General features: G+C 40.1%; 1 protein-coding gene across 2 annotated transcripts in view; it reads left to right on the top strand.

Annotated features, from left to right (window-relative positions):
• LOC136885896 (microtubule-associated protein futsch) overlaps nt 1-23004 on the top strand; it is a 514102-nt gene that overhangs the window by 258268 nt on the left and 232830 nt on the right. The window contains exon 1 of one of the 2 annotated variants that reach the window (XM_068230837.1): nt 8476-8792. The exons of the other annotated variant lie outside the window; for it this stretch is intronic. Coding sequence (XP_068086938.1) covers nt 8619-8792 — 174 coding nt within the window. The 5' untranslated portion in view covers nt 8476-8618. Of the gene's footprint in view, nt 1-8475; nt 8793-23004 lie in introns of those variants that run through there. 2 annotated transcript variants of the gene reach the window in all.

Here is a 23004-nt window from a genome sequence, read left to right as displayed (position 1 = left end):
TTTATTTATTTATTTATTTATTTATTTATTTATTTATTTATTTATTTATTTATTTATTTATTTATTTATTTATTTATTTATTTATTTATTTATTTATTTATTTATTTATTTATTTATTTATTTATTTATTTGCCCATACAATCAAGTTGAGTTCCGATATAAATTATATACATATTTGCATAACAAGAAAACAATGAACAAGAAAAGGCTCCCTACAACTGAATGTCAGGATCACTGATCCACTGTATTGCTTCTGGAGTTGCCATCAGGAAATCCACTTTGCTGCCTGTGTATGCCCGCGTTTCACACTCTCTGGCAATATGATGTATGGTTTGTCGTGCAGCTCCACAGTCACACGCGGGTGTCGGCAACTTGTTCCATTTAAACAGCATGTCTCTGCATCTGCCATGGCCTGTTCTTATTCTGTTCAGAGCAGACCATGTTTTACGTGGTAGTTGGAATCCACTTGGAAGTTTGGCATTCGAGAACATACTGTGCAGGTGCGTCTCCGTTGCTGCTTCCTACCGTCTTTTCCACATCATTTAAAAATGACTATAGACTAGGGGTTTATAGGAAGACCAGAAGAGATATTCTTCAATTTTCTCTTACACTATTATAATCTCTCGACCAAACGTCATGTTTGGAGTCTACTCATCCGGGAGAAGGTTCCAATACGCATATCGTTTAAGAATCACTGAATAGACTGGGGGTTTATGGGAAGACCAGAAGAATTTTTTTAATTTTCTTTTACACTGTTGACTATACCTCTACCGAACTTCATATTTAGAGTCTAATCATCTAGGAGCAGGTTTCGGTACGCACATCACTTAAAAATCAATGAATAGACTGGAGAAATAGTTGTCGTTCACTCTTAACTGCAGTCAACTGAGAAAAAGGAAGATATCCGCCGCTTTCAAAAATCGACAAGAAAATATAATAACGGGGAACTATAAAAGGCTTGAAAAGGATTTCCTAGGCCTTGCAAAGCTAACATCGTCTAGGTCGGAAAAGAACAATTGACCAGCGGATGCTGAATCCTCTCAATGCCTCCTTTTTAGCCCATGAATATGTTAATCACTAGGGGGAGGTTTGGTAAATATGGTGGATATGAAGACTGTTACAAATAAATAGGAGTAATGTCAGAACCGGCCTCGTCAGTATTCCATACTCGCAGGTGGTGAGGCGAATGGTGCTATCGACTTTTCGAACTCATTACAGTGTCATCATCAAAGCGACTGAAAAATCGTGTCTCTACCCGAGGTAACCAGTCTCCGGGGAGCTAATAAAACCACGGCACAGTTCAATACATACGAATATATACTGTATTTAGTGGCATTTTTTGTAAAATGTACATATTTATTACCAGCATACTGTTATCACTCTGCTCTGCTGGTATACCTCCTGTTGCTTCCTAGCATCCTTTTTTGACAGTCCATTTTACGAGGGTTAGTCAAATGAAAAACTTTTTCCTTTCACTTTGTGTTATATAGCAAAAATGGTACACAGCTGTATCACTACGCATACTCCATTCAATGCAAATCCAGATATTTTTAGACGAAACCGAATTTGGTTGTCTACGCAGTCACTTGTACACCGACTTCATCTACATCTGAACGGGACGTTTTCCCTCCCAGTACCTCCTTGTGTAGCCGATACCTGGGGTTAACCACTAGAGGGGTGATCGGGTATATATGGTGAATATGAAAGACTCACAAAATGCAGGTCTTGGATGGTTGCAACTGTTGCACGGGCGGTATGGCGCTGATCATTGCCATGCTGCTGCTGTAACAAACTTGCATCAGCATACTCAATCGTCATTCGTCAATGTTAATAGGTTTCACACCTTCGCTACTCAAAACCCGAATGATAGACCGCTGGAAGAAGAACAGCGGTTTTCTTCCGCGCATGACTGAAGTGGACCGGCCATTGTTACACTGATACTTTGATGATTTACTTGTCTGCATGATGCTGCTACCTTCAGAGTATTCTTTAAGGTCTTTGTAACATTACTGCCTACGGATAGAACCGTGCCTTGAAATTTCGATTTTTAATTACACGTTTATGGTTTCCATTTTACTCGCTTTCGTCCATTGCTTATCGCCACGAAAAACTGTTCGCAACTGAAGAATTTTAAACCCACTTCACTGCGTTCTTTCAACGAAAATTCATGAATAGTTGAATAGCAGCGTTACCCTTTTAAGTCTTAAAGACGTGCGTTGCTAAAGACCAATTCTTCCCTGTCGTTGGACTGCCATGAACTTGCAGATTGAATTTACCCACGTGAATTACACTTGTTGAACGCTACTTTCGCCTAATGGCTTTTAGTAACAATTGAGAAGAGAAATGACTCGAAGTAGCCCATTCGGTCATCCTATGAGGGTTTTTACAGCAATTATGTTCTCACGTCACATTCCCCGCCCCCACCAATAATGATCGACGGTGCTCCTTAATTAAAACCAGTAATTTAAATAGTAGTAGTCCTCTTCACATGTAAACATTGTTTTTATACGAGCATTTTTGGAATGACATTCAATCTTAAATCCCCTGCTGCAAACCTGTAAGGCCCTAAGTAACTGCAACTCCCCTATAGATCGCTGGAATGAATTGAATCATTATTAGTTTTATCAAATAATTGCCCTTTACGCATACTTATCGATACTGTGGATTACTTTGATTTAATTCCGATTATTCCGGTAACAGTAATTTGTTTCTAACGCTCTGGGTTTGATGAATATTGACGGCGGGAACTAGATAGACTCGAACACTGCATCATCAGGCTAGAGGGGAATGCACTGAACTACCATCGCGTGTTAATGATGCATGCGTTAATTGTGTAGTCTAATACGTACCTGGATTATCTTTCTTACATCATGATTTCTCCACCCTGGTCTATGATTCCACAACATATCACGTTTAGAAATGAATTTAATCTTTACAGAAGATCTTTATTACAATATTATTGGTTTTACATCCCACTAATTATACCTACAGTATATAGTTTCCAGAGACGCCGATGTACCAGAATTTTGTCTCGCAACAGAGTTTTTCATATACTGGTGGATATACCGGCAAAAACCGGTGCCGGCACATAGCCTACTCATGTCGAATAGCACCAAGGGGTCTGCTCAAGGCTTAACATCTGCATTCGACGGACGAATTACCATCAACAGCGTCAAATGTGGAGAGGTTTGGAAATGAATTGAGGCTTTTGTTACGCAACAATTAGAAATTGTATACCATCACCCCTCCTACCCTGCCGGCCAACAAGGTTTCGACCAGTGGGACTTGTACTGTCTAACCACGGTGTCAGACCATAACCACAATCTAGTTCCTATTAGAAATGTTATTGGATGTACGGTTTTTGGAGACGACGAGGTGCTGAAATTTTGTTCCGCAGAATTTCTTTGTGTGCCAATAAATTTTACAGCATTATAGCACTTGCAGGTATGAGTGACTCAGTCGGTTATAGCGCTGACATTCTGAGCCTAACTTACGAGCTTCGACCCTGGCTCAGTCGGGTGATACTTGAAGGATGTTTGAATAGACTCAAATACTTTTACGTCATGTTGGTAGATTTACAAGCACGTAAAAGAACTTCTGCAGGATGGCATTCTGGCTCCTCGGCGTCTCTGAAACCGTTAAAGTAGTTAGTGGGACGTAAAACATTATTATTATTATTATTATTATTATTATTATTATTATTATTATTATTATTATTAGAACACCTTCAAATACCACCGGACTGAGCTGCATTAGAACCCGCCAACTTCAGCTCAGAAGGCCGGAATGCTTTACCGTCTAAAGATGCTATTCAGCGCGGTTTTTCGCAAGTACCTCCAGGTTTATTCATCCAGTGAAGTAAAATAAGTAATGACGAACAAGTGCACCTAAAACTGAGGAGCATAGAGAAACAGGAATAATATTATTTTGTATCACTATCGTTGCGCCTCGAAATACCGTTATGTGACAATGTTCAGGGGAGAAATACTGACCCGCAGCACTTGTAGAACGAAAATTCCTTGAGGTAGTTCATGCAATACTGAACCTTAGATGACAGAACCTTTCTGGTCATAATTCTGAGCTGAAATAATATAACACGCGCAACGATGATATGTTATTACTGTCTAAATCTTAAAACTTTCATATTAGCCCTGACGTCCCCAGTGTTCTATAGTTCTGGTGACAGCGGGACAGCAGCTGAGTTTTATACCCCCTTCTACTGAGCATCTTTTGCCATCTCTTCTGTCCTCTACCTCTCTTGTTTGCATTCGGGAGATGGTTTCCCATTTTTTCCATGTTCACACCATACAAATGCCTGGGCTGTACCTCAATAGTCTTAGAACTTTGCCTTTCCTGCGATACGAAAACGCTGTGTGATAGATCGATGCTAAACCGCTAACAAACAAAAATATTGTAATAAGAGTATGCATAGAATGTCTGAAACAGCTCGTATATATGTGACTATATTTCTGTTTGTTCTAGTAATCCTTTTTACTCGTCAATCCATGAATGTTATTCAAAATGGACGTCACTTTTGAAATTAAGCAGGTGCGTGCTGTCCCGTGAGTCATTCGACATTCCGGAAGCACCTCGGCGTCTCTGAAAACCGTCAAAGTAGTTGATGGGATATAAAACCAATAACATTATTATTATTATTATTATTATTATTATTATTATTATTATTATTATTATTATTATTATTAGAGCACCTTCAATTGCCACCGGACTGAACTGGATTCGAACCCGCCAACTTGGTCTCCCTCTACGTCTTTTACTCCCCATAGCCGAGTCTGCTATTCTCCTAGGTAACATGTCCGCTTTCGTTCACTTCAGCTTACAACCCGCACGTATTTCATTCTAATCCAGAACTCTTTATGATGTGCAATTTTATTATAAGCAGTAATTTAATATTGCCTTTATTGTAGCAACTATATGATGAGAATCGAGGGGTTCTATCCTGAAAGGAGTGAGAAGGGGTCGCTGTTTTTCCCCCGCCTCATTAATATATACTGTACATAGAGCGGGCTATGAAAGAAATCAACGAGAACTTTGGAAAAAAGTCACAGTTCACGAGGAAATCAAAACTCAGAGATTTGCCAATGTGACTCTCATTTCAACCTGCAGTTGTAGACCACCGGTGCAACGCAACGCACCGCAACCCAACTCAAACCCAACTTGTTTAGGACAGATGTACGAGAGTTGCGTTGCACGTTCTTCATCCGCTGACGCAACTCTCCTCTGACGGTCAAATCCAAAGTTTGTCAGTCTGCTACAGGAGTATACAGTTCTATTCTCATCCACAAATTCAGTTGCAGTGGGGATCTGCCGTTATTACTCTAATCGCCTCATAAAACGAACTAGCTAGAAACTATGTCATAGATCTGCTTTCTTTCTGATATAAACGACTTTAGTAAAGTGAAAAATTCTGGTGTGTTTCTTTTGTATACATAGGTGATACATTGTATTAAATTTATTGATAAACTAGCAAATATACCCGTTCTTCGCTACGGTATACTACATTGTATACGGATATCGAAGTAAATTACTGTACATGCAGTGAATAAGATTGTTTGAAATTGCATTACAATGGCAGGTCCCCTTTCCTACTTCGACAGATTACAGTTGAGTTTTTATTATAATGGCAAACACCTTCCCTACTGCCAGTCAAAATTGAGTTGTGCTGTTATCATTATAATGGCAGGCCCCTTTTCCTAATATCAGTCACACCGAGCTGGTGAGGTTCCATTATAATAGAAGACCACTATGACTAATATCAGTCACATTTCAGATAGGTAAATTTGTTTATAATGGTGGGCACACTTGCCTACTCCCAAACACAATCGGTTAGGGGAGTTTTGAACAAAATTGCATGCTCCTTTGACTTCTCCCAATCAAATCGAGAAGGGAGTTATTAATTACTATGGTAGTCCCTCCTTACTAATGCTGGTTACAAAGGAGTTGGAGAAGGATGCCATTCTTACTGCCAGTCAAAGTCGATTTGGATAGTAATGATTACAATAGCAGGCGACCTCCTGCTGAGAGTCACTGTCGATGTAAAATGTTAATTATAATAGCAAACACACGCTTTATACATCGCTACAAATCGACTTCACTGAATATATATAGATCGACATACGAAGTATATGCATGTTTACAATATTGCAAACCTTCATTCTCAGATGAAATGCTGCTAAACGATACGTCATATCGACAAACGGATTGTACCATAAGACGCCTCATTTAGCGGTCTAAATGGCTGGTCTTATATTTTCTCCTATCTCATCTATTTATGGGTGAGATTGAGTTAGAGACAAATCTAATGTATAAAGAATAGAGATACAGCAGAACGTCATATGACCAAAGTTGTAGATCACTCCTAATTGAACGGAGATCGTACCATTCGTTTTTGATGCTTCTTACCGTTTAGCCACAAAATACCTCGAAGCAAAGGTCTGCACAGACATTTAAATTGCCTCAATATTTCGATATTTTTCGTGGGTAAAAAATGAAGTATTTAAAGATCTTGGAAGCTTTCCGTCGGTTACAGGCTAAAACGTATAAAACTGCCTAATTTCTGGCAGATTGTGCCTCAATCTTGCTTTGGGGGAGAGTGTAAAAATGAGGACTTTCAGGAAACTAAAGCTAACAAATATGCAGATGGTCATTATTACACCTGAAACGGATAACTCTACGAAAATTTCTCCACAATAGTCAATGTACAGACACACGGTCGTTACGATTTTATTTATATAGATAAGTAATATGCTGGAAACCGATTGTTCGTGATATCTCCCTTATTAATCCTCCCATCGGAAAAATGCGCATGAGAAAAAAGTTTTAGAATGGATTTCCTTCAAGGTTGGTCGATTTCCATGGGTCTGTGTTACATGTGCGAATTTCATTACCTGTGAGTAGCACCATAATGTGTGGAATACCACGAGTCTACGCTACTTTTGATTAGTACCGCAACATGACAAATAGCATGGTTCTATTTTCCTAGCGATAAGTACCATTTTGAGGGGCCGATGACCTGGATTTTGGACTCGTTTCGTCTGCAAGCATTATCGATTCAGTATTGTGCTTTAGATGCCATCCCTTGGTCAGTAATACTATTATTTAACGCTAGTTTCTGGGGATGTGGGGCATTGTGGGTCGGATCCACTGATTGTTTTAACTTCATATCCATCCATTCGTTCTTCGCCCTCACGTTTTCGAATCTGGTCAGTGGAGAATTCTGGATTTTCAAATTGTCATAACATTTCGTACCATTAGGGGCTGATGACCTAGATGTTAGGTCCCTTTAAACCACAAGCATCATCATCATCATCATGGACAAGTGGATGTTAAATATGAAGTTTGGTTGAAATATCTCCAGTAGTTTTCAAGTTATAATAAATACAGTACGCTTTACACGCACTCGCTTCTGAGTGAAGTCTGGTGGGACTTGTACTGAAAAACGATCCGTTAATGGTATCTCCCTTATTAATCCTCGTATCAAAATGATGCATATGAGAAAAAAATGTTTAGAAATTGATTTCCATTAAGGCACGTAGATTTCCATTAAGTTTGGTTGTGTATATTTTCTGGGAGTGCAAAAACACGGTTTCGCACCCGGAGAGTCACTATTCACCTCAGCAACCCAGAAAACTATGGATTCGACACTAATATTGGTCGAACAGAGTATGGCAGATGTAGCAAAATACACGATATAATGTCATGGAGAGCTGTATCAAACCAGTCTGCCGACTGATCCAAATAACACAGCATATTGTTACTATGATTGATTTCGAAATTGACGTACAACGAAGACTTTCGAGGGTTGACATTCAGTTGATCTCAAAATAAGCTTTAAAATATTCCTTTTTACTTTTATTATTCAGTGTAATTATCCGAGACATTCACCTGCATATTCTCTTTAGGATTATTCACTAGTACAATGTTTTTAAAAGACGTAATTTTGTGTCTCTCCATAGAACGTTACTTATTTTTCGGGGAGCCTATATGGAGGACTAACAGCTGCCGCTTGATATCCCCAGGGGATGAATTGGTACATAAAAAAATAGCGGTTTCTCTCTGTGATACGTCTTCCCATTCTGTGAAAGGCGGTGGAAGTTGTTTTGTTGTAAAGGGGATAGTTTGATGTCATTGTTTCATATTTGTGCCGCGAGCAGGCGCTGTAGTTGCTACTTGCTAGTTCCCCTCCACTGACGGCCCGGGAGGCGAGAGGAGTCTGCAACAGCTTCAGCACCCGCAGAGCAAGCAAAGCACGTTCGCTGGAGACGCGTGTTGCACGCTACTTCGTGTGTATAGTTCACAGTGTATGTGATTCACTCATTTCGCTTTCTGTTGGAATTACCAACAACTGTAAATTCGGTATACTTCACAATCTTTTCCCATTAGTTAGTCTAAGTGTGCAATTTGATTTAATCTTTGCGCTTTGATGACATTGATTATACACGGGCCAGAACCTACCTCACTGCGTACCTGCGCAAGAAGGCCAAACCGGGAGAGTAAAGGTAATCGATTTTGGCAGGTGGTGACTCTTCAGTTGTCATGATGTGTGTGACGTGTTAGTGGCATTATTGTACAGTGATGTGAGATGCAAGATGTAGGTAGCTATGGCGACAACTGTGCAACACCTGCCGGCGGCCAACAAGGAGGCCCGTCCTCGACCCACGTCCTTCGGCGACGGCCAGCACCACAAGGCCGTCAAGACGAAACGCAACGAGCTGCGCCTAGAGCGCGACGAGACCCTTCTGCGGGAGAAACGGGATCATGACCCGGAGGCGCAGGTATTAACAATTTATATTTGTTTTGTTGTACACAAGGTCAAAAGAAAGGAACACACTCTCCATAACCTCGCAGCGTTCCGTCTTTAATTAAATGAGTATCAGCACTGATTGTGTCAGAATGTCATTTGGAAAGTACAATGTAGTTCGAGATCAAGTACAAAAAGTCTCAACAGGAAATTATCTTTTTAAATTAGATTTTTAGGCCTATTCTGTTGAATAGTGGCTTTGTAAATGTTTTGTGTTAAATATTTTACTAGTGTTATTTAAGCAGTATTTTATAAATTTATATTTTACTCTTCGTGAGTTCGTAGATCGTTTATATACTGTACTGTATAATTCATGTCCTCATGATGCAGTCGTGTAACCAAACTCCCATCGCACTACAGCCCTGATAGGGCTTGGCTTATCAAGCGACTGCTGCTTAGCTGAAAGGCCTGCAGATGACGAGCTAGCGCGACAGAGCCTCTCGATCGTTACGCGCTTGGCTTCATGGCATCACAGCCATGTATCCCTTTCGAAAATTGCGGGTGTTGCATGTTAAACTTTTATAAAGGAACTCTCAACAGTTATTTCGTTCCATTAAATTTCGATTGAACCTTGGAAATCAGAAGAATAATCATATTGGGGCTACTCCGAAGGAAGACCAATAGTAACCTCAAGAGGGATCAGTTAGAGCCTTTCTTGACAAACACCACTAGATTTGTAGTTTATAATTGAATGGGTGCTCGCAAAAAAGCAACTTTTGCAAATGTCAAAAAACGAAAACCTTACCATAAAAAAATACCTTTTTAATTATTTTATCTTGATGTAGTATCTTTAAATTATCAATGCCACATATTGGACCTGTATTAAAAATGCTTGGAAAGTGCTTGGAAAAAAGGAATATAAAAGATGGAAGAAAATTTAGTTCTGCATTGACCTAGCTATAGTTATTAGTTTACCTTAGATTCGTAACCAAACTTTATTTTATGATCATACAATACAAAAACGGTGTTTTATACAGTAAACTAGATATAAAGATGCTTCAGACTTATTTTGAAATATGACATAAGTTTCCCTCATGGGACAATCATCAGTCATATGGGTCATATTCTAATGCATTGGAAAAAGATTCCTCAGTCACTTCTTGGCCATTGCCTGCTGTCAGTTCTCTGTAATACTGGTGATATCCTGGAGGGACATATTGAAGTAGCTCAAGCAAGTCCTTAATCTTTGCTGGCTTTATTGGCCTTGTACCATTGTACTATACCGGTAGATGTAAACATTTTCTCTCGAGGGTAACGCATTTTTAACAAAGATATATTCCAAACTACTGTTCATGAAGAAGATTAGGTGTCATGGACATTTATAAACATATTATAATAAATAGCTTTTTTCTTGCTATAGTAAGTTTGGTAACCCGGAAGTTCATGATGATGGATGGGTGTTGGAATGTGCCAACTGGCGAAACCTCCCGAATACTAACTTACTGGAAAAAAAACCTAACCGAATGAGCCTTGAATGCACGGATGGAGAACTGAAAAGAAACAAGAGCTCAGGGCGAAAACATATTCCTTTCCGCTTTTTCCACCACTAATCCCCGACTGTATCACAGTAAACTGAACGGGAATTGAGATATTGTAAGACATACTGGACCGTGTTTTTCAGTGGCATTCAACATTTTTTTCCTTCCTGCCCTCAAATATAACTTCACTTTAAATTTGTAATGTACTGCAATAGTCGTTTGCAGAACTGATCCTACGTTCACTAAATCAAATACTTTCCAACACTACACTGCAGATACTACTACTACTACTACTACTACTACTAATAATAATAATAATAATAATAATAATAAATGGAGGAAGAAGACATGAATTAAAAAGCAAAGGTATACAGCAGGTACTAACTTGAGCTGACATAATTCAAAGTTCAGAAGACTGGAAGATGTAAATTACACAATGAGCCTGGAAGGCTTTTCCCTTGCTAACCTTGCCGACAATTGTGGATAACATATGGAGGTGAGCGCCTGCTAGTTTAGTGCCTTAATAATGTTATGATCGTTGAAAAGCCATGATTGATGTGTAGGGGGTACCGACTCCATACCCGTCTCAATCAAGGATTTTAATCGTAGACTGATGGCATGAGAGGGATTCCCCCAGCCTTGCGAGGCCAGCTGTGGTGTCGACTTATATGAGAGGCAGCAGACTTGGTCATGAAAGCCTAGTAACCGAGCTCGATAGCTGCAGTCGCTTAAGTGCGGCCAATATCCAGTATTCGGGAGATAGTGTGTTCGAACCCCACTGTCGGCATCGCTGAAGATGGTTTTCCGTGGTTTCCCATTTTCACACCAGGCAAATGCTGGGACTTTACCTTAATTAAGGCCTCGGCCACTTCCTTCCCACTCTTAGCCCCTACCTGTCCCATCATCGTCATAAGACTTATCTGAGTCGGTGCGACGTAAAGCAACTTGTTATTTTAAAAAAAAGAAAGCCTAGTAACAACACAACTGAGAATGACCTAACCATGCGCATTCCAGTATCTGCTGACCATCTTGCTGGACATCAGTCCCTTCGGAAAGCAAGGCCGTTAATGGGCTGCATTTGCCAGGGGTTTATTTCCGGGGGAATTCCCGCTGTAGGATAACCGTTTATCTCCTTCGGTTGACTAAATCACACCTGGAATAAAGTGAAATTAGCTGTCCGTATAAGAATGACAAGGAAACAAGTGACGGAGTGATTAATAAAAAGGAATTGGCGATCCTAAATTAATATCCTGGTGTTCGAGTCTGTTGTAACTTTAAGCCTGAACCTAGTCTGATGTCTGTTTCATTATTCGTGCTCCCGACTGAACAGCACTTATCAGAATCACTGATTGTATTTTGCCGAACTGCATAGCTAAAATATGCAATTACGACCAGCAACAATCGTGAACGTAAAACTTATGCTCTATTGCCGTAACCATGTAAAGTTCGTCTGATTTGTATGTTGGACATCAAGGTTCCGTGAATGGCTTTTGCCTTGAAAGTTGTCGAACCATACAAGTGTCGAGGTGAATGAAGTCTGGACGACCTGTTCCTTATACAGCCACTCTTACGGCTTCTTTAAACGTGTAGCTCTGTGACGTACTTAATTTGTACACCTAGACCATGGAGACCTCCAACTGAAGTACTCAGTACCGCATATGGAATATATAAGGACGTATAGTCCACCGAAATTCAATTTCGAGAAGTGTCCTTCAAGGGCAAAGCGCCACAGAGAATTTGTCTCAAATGGTAGAGCGCTGAATCCCAGTTGGCGGGTTATATCCCAAAATCAGTCCGGTGGTATTTAAAGGCACTCGAATGCGCCAGCCACGTGTTGGTATATTTATTGGCACGAAAGGAGCTCCTGGGGACAAGATTCCGACACCTTGGTGTCTCCGAAAATAAAGTGGTTAGTAGGACGTAAAATGAATGACATTATTATAGGGTTGGCAGATTCTTACGTAACAGCACTTTCCGACTGGGTGAGGAAAGCAACGCCAAGTTACCTATGACAGCCGATGGTGGATGTGTTGAGGATCCAATCTGCCTTGGGCTGAGGACTCATTACACATTACTATTATTATTATTATTATTATTATTATTATTATTATTATTATTATTATTATTATTATTATTATTACCAAGGACAGACCTACTGTATGTAGTCAGGCTGAATATATGGCGAAGTTTGTGGAATACTCGGCTCCTGTACCCAAGGTTGTACGTTTGAATTCGGACCAAATTAGTCGGCATGATACAGAATTCCTGTCGAGACAATATTTTGGCTTTCCAACGTTCGCCATTCATTTCTCTTAATAGACTGAGTTAACCTCTGGGCCATGTACCTTTCTAGAAGTGGAAGTCTTGTTTCTAAAGTTGCATCTTCCCACCAAGCCAGCATGAGCCGCAACGAATGCATGTGGGATTTTTGAAACGAAAGGCCACGTGCCTATGGTTCCGATTTCAAGGAAGACAGAAGGCTCGGTGGTTAGAACATGATGTAAACAGAGACGTAAACCTGTAAGGTTGATTTCTTTAATTTATTGACTTCTGGACGGTAGGGCAGGTGAACTGAGCTCGCGGAAACTGCCTCCACAAGATAGTCCTCATGTATTTCTACAACCCTTCATGTATGTTGTTATCGAATATAATGTGGTTTCGTCGGAGTATTTACATTTTCTGACATGCCGGCATATCCATCGATTTGATCGATACATTGTTTGAGAATATACAGTATGTTGGTTCAAGGGGTATTTCTCTGTTTGAAGACGACGCAGTGATTGTTGTGCGGCACCAAGCTGGACTGTGCTGCCTCCAGGTCTTCATGCATTCCAAATGCTACACAGAGTGTCCCCTTCATGCGTGCTTCACTAAGCAAGATGATATGGATCTCTTCCCCGAGGGAAATTGAAGCATTGGGGTCTGTTCACGGAGGCGAGTAGTTACGGTTGTTTTAGCAACATAATGCAAGATACGATATCTACGGAATCAGCGACCACATTTTCAAGGGCAATGAGGATGGTTGAAGATAAGTCCGTGGGAATTTTCCTTTATACTTACGAAGTAAATAAATTACTGCTAGACACGAAGGAACTTCACTGAGTGTAGAAATAAAACAGGTTCGTCTGTCAAGCCGGCAGTTAGTACGAGTTTCAGATCCCATGGCAAGGGATGCCATTGAAAAATCTTTTCGTTTCTGACTGACTGTTTGGGGGTGGGGTGTATTTTCATACTGGTATTACCTTCAAGACCAAACTCTAGTTTCGAAATATGTTCGCGAGCCGGGGTAAATGTCTGAAACTGTTCATCTTTTTCATCGTGATATCATCCACGATTCATTACTATAACGATCTATCTGTTAGGTCATCAGTCTGGAGGCTGTTAGGGTATTCATATGACTTCACAGAGGAATATGTCATTGTAGGGAAACCGCAGAAACCTCTGGCGGGACCAAAATGAGGCGTGCTAGGCAAGATAAGGAGTGAGGCAGGTTGCATTGCTTTCCCCACTGGTCCATAAAGTGCTATTGCAGCACGGCCAGCCCTGTGAGTAGCGTCCTTCGTAACATCCAGACGCACTATTCGTATTCCAAATGCCATTACTCAGCATCAGCTATACCTCTGCAGCTTCCGTACTGCTACAGTCATAAATGAAACAGATTACTGTGGGAAGCTACATCTTGCTCTGGCCGGTGCATACGTCAGTAAATAGCAAGAGGCACATAGTTATGACAAGCAAACTTAAAACCTACACTATAGTACAGATCTCTGTTCTAGTCCGTTGCCTATCAGGTAAAGTCCTATCTGAATTTAGAAATACACGATAATTTCAGCTAACAGAGTTTTATGCTGCCTGTAACACTACGTGGGAGTGATCAAATGGAAATAACTTTCTTCATGGTAAGTTACCTACTTTTTCGCCAGTGGGTGATCGACTGCCCCTCACAGATTTATAGTTGATTAGAACGATTGCTTCAAATAAATTTGGTATTGTTAATACTGTATATTTTAATTTTGCTTTTAAAAATGTATGTATATCCTTACATTAAAGCACGGTCCGTGAAACCCCTTCAAGCATCTATAGATAATCTTACTTGAAGTTATCTGTGTAACATAATTAGCCTCTCGAAGACTAAATTGATGTCAGTAGGTAAGAAATCCAACAGAATTGAATGTCAGATTGGTGATACAAAGCTAGAACAGGTCGATAATTTCAAGTATTTAGGTTGTGTGTTCTCCCAGGATGGTAATATAGTAAGTGAGATTGAATCAAGGTGTAGTAAAGCTAATGCAGTGAGCTCGCAGTTGCGATCAGCAGTATTCTGTAAGAAGGAAGTCAGCTCCCAGACGAAACTATCTTTACATCGGTCTGTTTTCAGACCAACTTTGCTTTATGGGAGCGAAAGCTGGGTGGACTCAGGATATCTTATTCATAAGTTAGAAGTAACAGACATGAAAGTAGCAAGAATGATTGTTGGTACAAACAGGTGGGAACAATGGCAGGAGGGCACTCGGAATGAGGAAATAAAGGCTAATTTAGGAATGAACTCGATGGATGAAGCTGTACGCATAAACCGGCTTCGGTGGTGGGGTCATGTGAGGCGAATGGAGGAGGATAGGTTACCTAGGAGAATAATGGACTCTGTTATGGAGGGTAAGAGAAGTAGAGGGAGACCAAGACGACGATGGTTAGACTCTGTTTCTAACGATTTAAAGATAAGAGGTATAGAACTAAATGAGGCCACAACACTAGTTGCAAATCGAGGATTGTGGCGACGTTTAGTAAATTCTCAGAGGCTTGCAGACTGAACGCTGAAAGGCATAACAGTCTATAATGATAATGCATGTATGTATTATTCGAGAAAATGTTTATAAGCTTTTTTTCTGATGAGAAACCTTGTGAAGTCCTTTCGGGTGAACCTAGATCGCCTTTACTGCTTCGGTAGCTGCTCCGTTCTTGTCAGCATTCTAGATAAGTACTCGTAATTCGCCAAATGAGGTGACGTTATATAGGTGGAGCCATTAAATAGCAAATAATAATTCACAATTACAGGTAGTGTGACCTGCTGATTTACCTGCAGCGCTTAACTACCTAAGTTTTGCTCAGAAAATAAATTACTTGACACAAGAGCGGCGTGACATACATGAGGCTATGCACTCTTTACCCGCAGACGCAAAACAATCTCCTGCTAAAATATAATCCTTGCAGAAAAACAGAAGTACTACATACCGAGCGAGTCTGCTCTACTGTTCGGGTTACGTAGCTATGATTGTGCATCGTGGAGTTGGTGGTTTGAAGCCCACCCGCGTTTTCCTATTCAATGCGAGGCGCTAGCTATCAAATCCTGGCACTTCCCCATCCTTGTGTCGACGAAAACCTTCCATGTGTTAGTACCACATTAAACTACTTCTGATTACTAAGATTATTTCACTAACTTTCAGTTTTTCATGTTTTATAGTTAATTCAGTATGTTGTCAGGTTTAAGTCCAAAATCACGTTTCTGAAATGGATGCGCCTAAACCTTGTAACAGAACTATTTAAGTGTGTGTTGTACATTGGTCTGTAACCGGTGAAATCTATTATTGAGTGTCCGCTATCGTAGACGCACACTGTGCAGGAGCGGAAGTGGACAGGTGCTGTCAGCTCTCTATGTGTAGAAAGGTAATGAAGTGTGACAGGGTCTTTCATTGTGTTCCGCCGGGAGAATAGTGGGCGGGCTTTGGCTAAATTCACGAGGCATCGTGTTTCAGGCAGAATGGGAATGTTGGGCTTGATACATAGTTGTGCCCCTTAGTGTTCATCGGCGGGACGCCTTTTTGGATATTGGATACTGTCGAGTAATGTATTTTTTACATAATATACACGGTGTAATAGACAGACGAACTTACACATGTTATATATTACAACTTTTCATAATGCCATTTTTCTGGAAGATAACATTTTTTACGGTTGGCTTTACGTCGCACCGACACAGATAGTCTTATGGCGATGATGGGATAGGAAGGAACTATGATTAGGAAGGAAGCGGCCGTGGCGTTAATTAAGGAAGATAACAGTTTTGACGCTAGATGGCTGTAAGTTTCAGTAGTTTGTTGGCCCTCTCTTTCTCTTCTCTAATATTAATTCCTACGTTAGAACCATCCCTGTCAAAAGTGTGATTTAACATTTCAAGAGTGCTGGATTGGAGGAGGATGTCCTGTTCCACGGCCCCCCCAACCACCGGAACTATCCGTTTTAGACTTCTTTCTTTGGAGTCGGATGCGGGTTCTTGTGTATGCGACTCTGGTGGAAGCTGAAGAGAGACTGGTCACCAGGTTAGTTGTAGCAGCTGGGTAAATTCAACACAATCCTGAAATTCTGAAATCTTCATTCATGTTCGACAGTTCATTATTCGGTGGTGTGAGCTTTGTGTGCAGGTCAGTGGAGGTGGTTTAGAACTTTTTCTGCGAAATGCACTGAAGCTTGTAACTTTTGGGGCCCTGTAGTTCAGATGAAAATTAAATGTGTGATAAGTATTGTATTGAAGTTGTCATTCTTATCCTCGCTAAGCAAGTCTAACAGGGCGAAATGGGCATTATAAGTAGTTTATTTTCGTGTCCTGTACAACCTAATGTAAGTTTGTCTAATTTGTGTATCTAGTATACTTAATCATCCGAATATATAGACTGTTATACCTTTCAGCGTTCAGTCTGGAAACATCTTCCTAGCCTTATTTCCAGTTAATTGAGGTCAACACTCGATATGGATTTTGCCTGGTTTTACGGTCGGTTACCGTTCCTGACGCCAAACATATGTAAAGGAATGTATTTACTATTGCGTATTTCTGTTGTGGTTAGTAGTGTGATGTGTTGTGTGTAGACGAAGAGAAGCGTAGTAAGACGAACAAAAACAACCAGTCTCCGAACCAGAGGAATGAACCATATGCAGCTAAAATTCTAGGCCCGCCCGGGAATCAAACTTTAGAACTGATCCAAAGACCAGTACACTGATAATTCAGCCAAGGAGCCGGACAGCGTTAAGTCTGAAATTATCTATGAATTATCTATTAATTAACTAAGAGTCTCCTTTATTTGTACCATGGTCCGAAAATTGACCGATGTGAAGACAATTTCGTCCAAAGGCTCACCTTCTCCTTACACAATACCAGTGACCGCAAGTGCGAGCTCTCACATCATTCTTTTTCATTTCATCTTGGTTCGAGTTCACTTTCTGTTTTCCCATTGTTCTTGAAATGATCCACCTGTACCTGTTTCGGCTTCCCTGTTAGCAATTCAGTCCTGTTAGGTTTCTGACATTTCGGTGTTGGAAATGCTAATTTTCATATCAGGGCAAATCGGTAGAATATAAAACTTAGGTGTTGCTGCAGTCTATTGTACCTCATTATGCAGATAAGTACGTCTAGTTTAATATTTAAAAAAAATATAAATCGTTAAATTTCCATTCAGTTTGTACAATTCCACTGCAAAACGTATGTTCTGTTCCTAGAAATATTTCTTGGTTGCATTAGCAGCTTTGTAGAATTGTTGTGGATAGGGAAAAATATTCATTGCATCTAAAATACCAAAGCGGTCTGCAAAACTTTGGATATATCCGATGAAATATCATGAGAGTAACAACGTCGAATCGTTTGCAAATTATTTCAACTAAGAGTTCTGAACTGCAGCAACATGTGTTCAAATAATGTACTGAAATAATCCTTTCTAACATTATTTGTGAGAAAACATTGAAAATAAACTTACATTGGCTAGAAAATAGTATGTAGTTCTGGTATATGTCACAGTCGTAACTTCCTGTCACGCTCATCATCATTGATTACAAAATTAATATATCAGATGATTTACATATTACTGAATAACTGCTGTGAATATAAAAACTGGGTACGACCTAGGATGCATGTATTAAAATAATGATGTCTTTCAAGTGGAAAGATTCACAGAAATCAGGCATGCCGAGCTCGATAGATACAGTCGCTTAAGTGCGGCCAGTAGAGCAAGTAGACGTAGCCAGCAACTTGTAAACAAGAAAAAAAAAAAAAAAAAAAAAAAAAGTAAACAAGAAAAAAAAAAAAAAAAAAAAAATCAGGCGCTGAAGTTGGCAGATCCAAAAATGTCCTTTTCCTGTCGCACACGTAACGGTGTGCATTTGTTTTACTGTTATTGCGTATTATCCTTATCGGTGTTCAAGTGCTAGCCGCTGGCGTGGAGACTGGCTGTAGCAGTTGGAAATCTCAACAGTAGCTCCTCTCACGCTCTCAGAGATGTGTTCAATAGGGCAGTGATGTTCAATGCGTGGTCTCTCGGGAGGTGTTAGCGACACTACCTCTTGCGAATGGTTTAACGCTATGACATTAACCCTAGTAAGATTGTAAGAAGTTTTTTTGCAAGTTGCTTTACGTCGCACCGACACAGATAGGTCTTACGGCGACGATGGGACAGGGAGGGGCTAGGAATGGGAAGGAAGCGGCCGTGGCCTTCATTAGGGTACATCCCCAGCATTTGCCTGGTGTAAAAATGGGAAATCATGGAAAATCATATTCAGGGCTGCCGACAGTGGGGTTCGAACCCACTATCTCCCGAATACTGGATACTGGCCGCGCTTAAACGACTGCAGCTATCGAGCTCGGTGGAAGTAATTTTAATGGATGTAATCAATCTAGACAAGAGAAGACTAATAACGGTTCGGCACGTTATATATCAATTATCACCCTGTTGAAAAGGACCTAGCTGTAGTTCCTCAAATTATTCTACTTTATATTACTTCATAAAGAATATTAATGATTAGTGATATATTCTACTAGTTAATGAATGTCCCTCCCAGAAATTATACAGGATGTTGAAGCTTGTTGGAATGTCGTCAATTATTGTGTGTTATCGGTGTTATTTTTTGGTGTCGAAGGTTGGACACTAACGGCTTAGTCACTGAATCGACTACGGGCTTTTGAAATGTGAATGCATTTCAAAATGTTGAAGGTACCATGGGTACGAGGAAGTACTCCGTCGTGCCGGGAAACCATGCGAAGTCTTAACCCTCACAAAATTCAGGAAAACAGTATAATTCGGTCACATCTTTCTGATGCAACTGATAATGGGAAACCTGGATGTGGGCAAAGAAGATTATCCTGGGCACGGAACTTCCGGCAGTTGTTCAACATCAAGGATGTGATAACCCTGATGCGGGAAGCCCAAAATAGGGATAACTATTAATACTCTACGATGATCTCCAGTGTTCTGTGAGGTGAGGTAAGGTGAGGTAAAGGATAAGACTGTGAAATGAGGCCACCGAGACGCCGACAGAGTATCATCACTGACTACCCCATTAAGCAAATTAATGTATTTTCTTCTTGCTGTTCTTCGTGGCCTTTTCCCAGTTACCTGGGGTCGGTATTTCGGGTGCATTTAGCCCAGACTTACGGCTGAACGCCTTTTCTGAGGCCAACCCTATGTGGAGAGATATATTTACTACCGGTGTTTCTCTAGTGGTTTGTTGTGTAATGTGCTGGATGCAAATGAAGATGTGTCTTAAGACGAACACAAACACCCAGCCCCCTACCTAAAGGAATTAACCGAATGAAGTTAAAATCCCCGATCCGTCCGGGAATCAAACTCGGGACTCTCTGACCGAACGCCACTACACTGACAATTCAGCCAAGGAGCCGCATTGAGCAAATTAATAACTACGTAATTAAAATTGTTTGCATTACTGTTTCAAATTATTTGCTATATGATACATTAAAATATACACTGTGGTAACTGTAAATCGCAAACGACGTATTCCGTTGTCAGATACTTACCGAAACATTTACATTCTATTTGCGTAATTGGTTACATTTTTCAGTCGGTGGAACAGCTGTGAAGTTATGAACTTACAAGTTGTGAAGACGCAAGTTAGGAGGATAGCCAAAGTAAACGTGCGGGAACAAACTGCATTTAAGAGTAATCTTACGGTGTAACAGACCACACCTCACATATAGAGGGTTGAATCTAAGCAATACTTCTTACACTTGACATTATAGTTTCTTCGACTTAATGTTTGCTCAGAGGGTAATCTTATGGCCTCTATCCTGTCAATTAATTTTATTTTGACGCCATTTAGACTGTCTGTGCGTCAATTTCGATGGCGGACTAAACCGGATCTCTGTTGGGTGATCTGTGACTGAATTTGAATTGATTTTGTGGAGTAAACACCAAATGTATCACCAGAGATCTTTTACATGACATCGTGCGACATGAAATTTCGAATGGACTTTTTTTTCGGGCTCCAAAAGTCCGACTACCTCTACAGAGTGTTTGAACCCGCGATTTTGGGATTCAGAAGCGGACACTCTGCCACTGATTCGCAGAGGGAGCTACTATCCAAGGGGCTTAACATCTAGAGTAGGTCGTTGGATCCATTGATGAATCTCGGTCTCTTGTGATAAATATGTTGTATTACCAGGACTTGTAATAAAGGAAGATGTAGGAACAAAGAAAGGAGATGAAGCTGCATTGGCAAATGGAATGTTGAAATATGTAAATCTTTGAGATTTGTTCTTGCTGCCCATTTCCTGCCCGTTTTATTAGAAATATATGTCCAGCTCTCCCTCATTTTTCAGAAGAAAGATATCCTAAGTCAGGTGAATACCAACGTGGAAAGATCCAATCACTCTTTGGAAACTCTGAGAAAAGAAAATGGGAAGAATTAGGATTTTATGAGAATCAATACAAATCTGATAGGTGATTTTCAGGATGTACAACTTTAAAGTATAAATGACAGTGCATATAAAGAAGACAGAAAACAATTGGGTTAAACTGGTATCCAGTACGTAAGGACAGATTTACAAATAAAAAAGAAAATATAGCACAAGCAACTAAAGTTTTTGACACATTGTTGTGACCAACAGGTTCTGCGCTTCAGTACAGTATTTCAGTAATGAAGATTTTGAAGTGTTGGATAATCACACCAAGATTTTGAAGTGTTGGATAATCACACCAAGCCAAAATTGGCTTGGGAAGGAGAATAATATCCCTACAATGCGTAGTGATTCATATTTGAATAGTACGATTTTCTGGCTTGCTGCTTTAACCTGTTACTGTAATTTTATGATACAGTCAATCAAACACATATACCAGCGATGCCTTGCTTTTTTTTAATTTACATAACAGACTACAAAACAGCCCTACAACCGAAGGTACTCCTTCCACCCCGTCAACATCCACCCATAACTACCACCGTTTATTTTCTCTGTGCCCTCACCATTACATTACCACAGGCTTCAGAAGTACCTCTGGCTCAACATCAAAGATATTGCAATACTTGCTATACGTACCCATGGCCAGTGGGTCTTTGAATGTTAAAAGCTTAGCGAAAAATCGTATATAGGCCTATATTCCATTATAGAAAACCACATCACATACGAGTGTTAGGTATCGGTATTAGCCCCACTTAAGAGTTGTTGGTAAGTCAAAGACATTGAACGTCAGTTGAAACTTAAAGCTTGAAATTTTTGTCACCAAACGAAAACGAAAAATAATTCGTGCAGTAAAGGGATATGAAATGTTAAAAGCCATAATGGGCGACTGGTATGAATTCAAAGTCTTTGGTCAGAAGTTACCACTTCATAGATTTTTCCGTGAATCAAACGTTTTTTGTTAAGCAAACTCATCAGCATTATTGTAGTGTTACCAACGGACTCAGCATCATGTGAAAGGGGCTTCAGTTTTATGAATATACTGAAAAGTACATTTAAGTCTTCTCTAGAGACAGGCAGTATGAATCATTTAATGATCATTCGCGTGAATGGTCCAGGTTTAGAAGATTTAAATCAACAACGTTCAGTGAAACATCGGTATTTTCACGCAAAGGGTACAGACTAGTCGAAAGAAACCAATAATAAGCTGTACGGGTAGGCAGGTCCCTGAATGTTAGTATTTTTACCTGGCTCCTAAAATTCCGGTGGTTTGTCCAGTCTTAGTTTAGAGAGCAGAAAAATATATTACAGTAATCCAGCCACCTGACGTACTCGCGTTAATTCATATCCATGTCTGTCATTAAGATTTGCAGGATCAAAATAAATATATCTAGTTTACATGGCTCTTTAATTAATTAATTAAAAATTCCGTATATGGGTTTATCAGTTCTTCCAATCGCTGTAAGGAGAGTTTAGATCATTTTTATTCAAACGTGTTACAGAACCCTTCATGTTTTTAACACTCTTACTGATCCAGGTCACATACAAGCCATCCTATTTGTGAGAATAAGGTACTTTGGATTTGGGATGTGACCTTCATGTACTGCTTAGCATTTTATTGCTTACGGATTAGGAGGGCTTCCCACATGCATTGTGCCTCATCAAATATGGGGAACTGTTATGTGACCTTGAGCGTTATTAATTTTTGGGAAGGCTGTTTCTAAATACTTAGTCGCGGAACATTGAAGAGGCATTGTAAATAGCTGACATTTAACTTCTCCTTTAATGAGGCGTGATAGATGACACGAGAGAGTCGCGGCGTCGTCGTTGAGAATCGCTACGAAACTCACCGCATGAAACGATAAAATGGTCCCAGCACGACATGTGTAATGAGTAGTGTCGTGAACCCGTAGATCTCGCATAAGAGCCAAAACGTCTGGAGTGCGCTCTTCAAATTTTGTGGCGCACATTAGGTACCCTCTAAGAACGTATGGTAGAACGCTGTATTGTCAGTATATATTATAACTGGAAGTTAATTCATT

This window comes from Anabrus simplex, chromosome 1, assembly GCF_040414725.1.
Source record: "Anabrus simplex isolate iqAnaSimp1 chromosome 1, ASM4041472v1, whole genome shotgun sequence".
Lineage (NCBI taxonomy): Eukaryota > Metazoa > Arthropoda > Insecta > Orthoptera > Tettigoniidae > Anabrus > Anabrus simplex.
Note: the sequence above shows the minus strand (reverse complement) of the source record. Positions and strands in the feature narration are given on the sequence as shown.